At 42.2% G+C, this 6,556-nt stretch overlaps 1 protein-coding gene across 1 annotated transcript in view; it reads left to right on the top strand.

Moving 5' to 3' along the window:
- Window positions 1–1,763, top strand: part of PCSK2 (proprotein convertase subtilisin/kexin type 2) — a gene marked incomplete at its 5' end in the record, with an annotated part of 81,815 nt that extends 80,052 nt beyond the window's left edge. Inside the window, one exon of the mRNA XM_010022174.1 lies at window positions 941–1,763. Coding sequence (XP_010020476.1) covers window positions 941–1,427 — 487 coding nt within the window. The remainder of the gene's footprint in view (window positions 1–940) is intronic.
- Window positions 1,764–6,556: the final 4,793 nt, after the last annotated feature.

Below are 6,556 nucleotides of genomic sequence, written 5' to 3' on the forward strand. Positions count from 1 at the left end.
CCCTGTTCTGTGTAATTTATCCCGTTGACAGATGTTGGTGAGACCATTAATTAACAGCTGTGACTGCACAGCCCAGCACGGCGTGGTTTGTCTTCTCTTGGGCGCCAGCTTCCAGGCATTGTGTCCTCAGGTGTCTGTCTCCAAAAGGAGCCCTGTGCACTGATAACAGGGATCTGCTTTCTGTTAGATGACAGCGCCCTCACAAAATAACTGCAGCAGGACTGAACCTGTGCTCCATCTGCAGGTCTACCTTTCTGGTTACACTTAGGACAGATGCCCTTCAATTAACTGTGTGTTGCCTTCATAAGGGCCGAGTTACAATAACCAATAAATTTGTGACTTCAGGGTGTGCAGCACTTTGTCAACTCAGTTAAACAAGCGTGACTTCTTTCCACAGTGTGTGTGCTCCTGCACAGGAGCAGGGCAAGGATAGCAGTTTCCATGAAAAATAGTTTTCAAACGAGGATCCCGTATCAGAACAGGGATACAGGCTTTTATGTGACTCTGTTTTGTGCCTCTGGCCTCTGTCTTTTCTTGCTGCTGTCTTTTAAGGTGACTATCTGACATGACTGACTGCTGCTGGTTCTTTTACACGTTCTTATGCAATTAACCAGTATAGTAGTGATAAGTAAAGGCAACTATTAAACATATGTTACTATTTCTTAAAGAGCAGTATGCACTTCTTAACTGTATTCCTTGTTTTGTCGTGTGGGTGCACATTTCATAATGTATTTTCAAATCAAGGTTTTGATATAATTTTTTTAAAAGAATGTTCTCTTTTTGGCTATGTTTGCAGCTATTATTTCCTTACTCTTCCATGCATTAATAGGGAAAACAGTACATTTTTTTCTGTGAGGCACCAAACCCCAGTAGTTTCATCATGAGCCATGTCATGCTCTGTATATCCTTTTAATTTATGTAATTATCTTCCAACCTGCAGAAAGATACCACCAAGCGGGAAGCTGGTCCTCACACTTACAACTGATGCTTGTGAGGGGAAGGAAAACTTTGTCCGATACCTGGAACACGTGCAAGCAGTTATAACTGTGAATGCCACTAGACGAGGAGACCTCAACATCAACATGACCTCACCGATGGGAACAAAGTCCATTTTATTGAGCCGGCGCCCCAGGGATGATGACTCCAAGGTGGGTTTTGACAAATGGCCTTTCATGACCACACACACTTGGGGAGAAGACCCCCGAGGCACCTGGGCTCTAGAGATTGGGTTTGTCGGCAGTCAGCCGCAGCGGGGCGTGCTGAAGGAGTGGACACTGATGCTGCACGGGACTCAGAGCGCACCATATATAGACCAAATAGTAAAAGATTATCAGTCCAAACTGGCCATGTCCAAGAAGGAAGAGCTGGAAGAAGAATTAGATGAAGCAGTGGAGAGAAGCCTGAAGAGTATACTGAGCAAGAACTAGTGCTGTTCTGCATGACGGTGTCTTTCCTTCCCCAGATCCCTCCACTCAGCTTTCTACTATCCAAACCTCTGTGTTAGACATATTACAATGATTGTCTCTGTAGCCAAATTATCACACTTTCTTGATTTTAAAGTCTTATATCTTGACAATAATTATTTTAATTACTGAAGCAATCCTTTTTTTACTCTAAACCACAAATATACTGTCCCCCACCAAATAATATGTACAGTTTGTGACTGTAAATGATTTTTCTTTGTGTCATACAAATAGGTAATAACCTGCAAAGAAGTTGATGTCTTTTCCTTTCATATTTTTGTGGTTGAATGTTGTTTGTATTAAAAAGAAAAAAAAAAAGAGTGATATTTAACATTGGCCGTTGGTGATAATGGGCAAATTTTTAGGCATTATTGTGAGAGAGGGAATCACAAAGAGGGTGGCTGGAGAGGTCTTCGAACGTCCAGCAGCTCCTTCTGCATCATGGACTTCAGTGGGACATTCCCCGCTGGGTTCAACCAAAGTAACACGAGACCCTACAAAAAGAAATAATCCAGAGATTAAGAAAATTTATCAATCCAATTTGCAGAAACACAGTTCTTTTGAGAGTTTTCTTCTAATACATACACTTACAGAACTACATACACACTAACGCTTCAGCCACAGAATGGGTCAACAGTCATGCAATAAGGAAGGCAAAGCGATGCCAAAGCTGGGCGACATGGGGAAGTGCTTTGCAAACAGGGTCAGGGCATTCTAAAAGCACAAGTTTCAGTTTTGTTTTGATTTTCGCAATTTAAATCAATTTTACCATCTTACAGCAGAACGAGCACATAAGGAATGAATGAGCTGTAGGATTTCGGGCATTCTGTGTGCAAAAGTGCATCTGCTCGTCTCTGTACTGAGGTGTACGACAGCAGCACAAGGTGAGGCTGTGTCAGCATTTCCAACCACAGACCCCTGTTTTCTGGGGTTTACAACTTGGCTGTCAGTGAAGTGCTGGGAGAGAAAATTGAAGGACGCGGTTTCAGTCCCAAAGCAATTTTTTAATTCAAATTTCACTTTTAAAAACAGAGATTTGTTATTTTTATGTTACACAAATATATTTAAGGAGAAAAAATATGCTTAAGTTATTAATGTGTAATGTGAAGTTGGCTTTCTTGGGAAATAAAATGTAGTGTGTTTGGGAAGCTTTGTTGGTAATCATTGCTTTCTGCAGTTTAGAGTTGTCCCACCTTCACTTTCCATACATGAGTAGAGGCAGTCTCTCTTGCCCTCAGAGTCTGCTCTGGCTATTACCACAAGACATAACATCCTCCTTGGGGGGGAATTACTCATGTTAGCAACCACTCTATGTTCTCAGGTGCCAGATCCCAAATTTAACCTTGGAATAATAAAGGGTTTTGATTCTGCAAATATTTGGGCACACACTCAGAGAGAAGGACATCAGTGGACCTACCCCAGTGCTGATTTTAAGCAGGTGCCTCAGGTCTTTGCAGGATTCAGGATCTGCTTTTTAGCAGTGACTAGTTTCAGAATTTTGTTATTTATTTTTAATATGCAGAGTATTAATCTAAACTGGTTTAATACGAGTTGTCCTGGTTGATCAGGTGCATGGTAGTAGAAACACATTCAGTAAGTAAATATTTATCTAACCAATTAAAACCATAACCCAAAGGTTATACTGTGGACATGTTTCACTTATAAATGTGTAATTTATGCTGTCACTTCTAGTGATGATCCATCTTTTATCTTTCCATGAGTCCTATTTTTTCCTTTACAAATCCAAATGCAAAATAAACAACCTACTCAGAGTCTATGTGAATTAATTACACTCTAAAGCTGAAAGACAAGCAGCCCCGCACTACTCCCAGGTTCCTCATGGCATGCAGCAGTCCCTTTGGACAGTCGAGACACACTGGGATAAAACAGGAGTCGGACAGAGAAGAATCAGGTCCTGTGTGATTTTTAGTTTTGAAGTGCTCTTGGTTATTTCTTCCCGTACATTACATAGTGCCAACGGTGTTTAGTTTGGTGACAAGGACAAGACGGGGCCAGCACGAACGGGAGTTCACAAGGCATGTGCCACACCACACTGAAGTTAAATGGGGACAGGTTTGCTCGTGTCTTTGGAAGTGAAGGCATCACACTGACTGCAGTAGGTTTCTGTGGAAGGCACCCAGATCTCAGAAAAAGCAGCATATGCGTAGCAGAGGGGAAAACTTACCGTATATATATATATTTATGCATACACCTGTATGTCTAAATAGATATGATGCACCTGTGGTATCTCTCTCTCTGTATATATATTACATACAATATGTATATTCAGAATATGTTACATATATTTGCTTATAAATATATATAGAATTACATATGGTATGTAATGTATAATACATACACATCCTAGCTCTTTGTGTGTATGTGTTCAAAGAAAGAGGTAACTGGAAGCTTTCGAAGGACTTCTAAAACGTGGGAAAAGTTTTGGAATAAGAAAAGTCTTATGTGGAAATCTTAAATGAACATGTATGTGACTTCCCATTGCATTCATGTAATTCTGCAGTTCTCTGTTCAATCATTAAATATCTTATAAAGCAGCAAAATAACTAGATGGTTGTTCATATTTTCATAATGCTGACATAATTTATAATGTGAAAGATCACGATAGTGATATACAGAAATGGTGAGTTTTGATATAAGAATATATAAAGCTACGTGTATATACAATACAGACATCTACTTCAAATTCTTAGGGATTTTTGCATCAGGGACTCGCTGAAAAATATGTCCAGTCAGACTTAAGTTTTTATGGTGTTGCTGATGGAAAATAAAGTTAATTTGTTAGTATTTATAATAAAGGAGAAAATGAAGCTCATGATTTGAAACAGGTGAACACTGTTTATCTAAAGCCCTGTGATGATGTTTTATAATATGAGTAAAATAAAGAGCTGTTGTAAACTGGCAGGTCCTATCAATCATCATTGCATATCCGAAGGTGCTTGGGAGGAAACACACTGCTGAAAGGGGGATAACTTCCTACTCCTCTGCTTTTTACACTGATAAAGGAATTTGTGTCCTGTGTATGCTGGATACTGAGAAAATAAACACGAGCCTCCAAAAGCGTTGCTAGCAACAGATGGACAGTAACAAGCGTTATGTTAACTCTGTGATATGCTGGAACACAGAAGATTGAGGCCACAGGCTAGGAAGAGCCATGGGTCAAACCCGCTGGCTCCAAGGGCAGCTCTGGAAAGGCCACAGCAGTTTTGTTTTCTCTTCTGTTTGGAGCACTTTGAGCCACAAAACCTCTGTGTCACTCTTCTCCCTACTTCCCACCCACACCTGAGGGTACTTTTTAGCTCACATGTGCCCACAGCACAGGGTGCGTTCAGTTTTGTCATTTCTTACATCTGCAGCCGTAGGAGATGGCAGGGAGCCTCCCCATCTAGTTCTGATTGCCATGGGCCTATACTAACCCAAGGCTCATCCCAGGCTCTGCTGAATAGATCCTCACAAATATCGTAACACTTCAGCATTTAATTAGCATTTAAACACCTCACTGATAATGTGCATTTGATACTGTGTTTAAAGCAGAGGTTAGCCCGTAAATCAGGAGATTTACTGTACCTTCCAGTGCTGTCCTTATGAACAGTACTAGTGGGGTTTTGTATCGTTTTCATACAAATTCACAGAAAGATGCCCCTCATCTGCAGCCTTACTGGGCATCGGCTGTGTTTGTGGAAAGCAGGTAGCAGAATTCAGGCCTGCCTTAGTTCTTCATAGGCTTTGACTTCTGATGGTGTTGGTGTCCCTGGTGCCGCTCAGCACCAGCTTGGTTCAAGCCTTGCACCTCAGGTTGCTGCCGATGTGGTGCAGTATGTGATTTCTTCACTAACATGTGCCATCAGACCCCCTTTATGAGCAGTTTTTATACTGCACAGATGTTGAACAAGGTTGACAAGCATCCGAAACCCATTTCTAGGTCAGCAGCAAAGAGCCACAGCTCAAACCAGATGAAGGTGGCAGGGAATAGTCACACATTAGACACCGAAGCCAGGGTCTCCGGAGCTGTTGCTTCCTTGCCATCGACTACAGCTTCTTAGTATGCTGACCATTAAGTAAATTCTCTGCGTTGCAGTGAAAGCAGAGGTGGGGGATATACCCAGTTCTGTCTAGGTACCACTTCAATCTGTTTACACCTTGATCTGTGACAGAGCTATTACACAGCCTTCTGCTTGCTGCAGTTGGCTTTTTTTCCCCCTTGCAGTAGTCAAAACCTGCTTTCACCAGGAGTTCTGAGCAGCTCACAGATTGCAGCCTGCACATGGGTTGATGAATTCCTTCTCTGCGGTTATTTACACTGTTAATAAATGAAACTGAAAAGCAGCACAGCCATGTCTGATGTCAACTCCCACAGCATTTAAATAGAACAGCATCAGCAAAAAGTCCTCACTAAAGATGTGGCTATGGGGGCTCCCTGTTCCAGAGAAGGCGTCGCTTTCAGAAGACATAATAGTCACAGTATGGATGCTACACCATTGGAACTCACTATTGGAAAAACCCAACACAGTATTGAAGGAAAGTCTTGGGAGACATGAGAAGACTTCTGCTCATCAGCTCAACCTGTGTTTAGCTACTTCCTTCACAGCTGATGGGAGTAATCAGCTGGAAGGCAAAGGCTGAAACAACAACTTTGGGAACTGGGATGGGAGAAGGAGCCTACTAAAGCGCTTCAGCCTCTACCTTGCTTCCGTGGGAGTATTTGTGTGCCTGAAGTCAAGCCGAGGCCCAGCTGCAGCATCAGCACTTTCAGCAGTGCTCAGTGGTTACACAACTGAAGGATTTCTTTCCCTTAATTTCTCTGAGATGGAGGTGTCTGGAAGCTGCAAGGGGCCAGCGCAGAAGCGTTGCTTTTTGCTTCCCCAGAGACATGGGAAGGCACTACTGGTTTCAGCAACCCTGATAAGCTCCATGGGGCTGCAGCATGATCCTGTGGCGGTATTTATTAAACTGTAAAATGCGACAGCTCAAGGAAATACTTAACAAGAAAACAGCAAAACACAGGTGGTTGAGTGGGCTGCAGTCTGCTCAAAAGCCTGCTGGCGTTCATAAATACCTTAGTTGTGCTGGTGAAG

The sequence above is a fragment of the Nestor notabilis genome, unplaced genomic scaffold (genome assembly GCF_000696875.1).
Source record: "Nestor notabilis isolate BGI_N333 unplaced genomic scaffold, ASM69687v1 scaffold979, whole genome shotgun sequence".
In the NCBI taxonomy this organism is placed as follows: Eukaryota; Metazoa; Chordata; class Aves; order Psittaciformes; family Psittacidae; genus Nestor; species Nestor notabilis.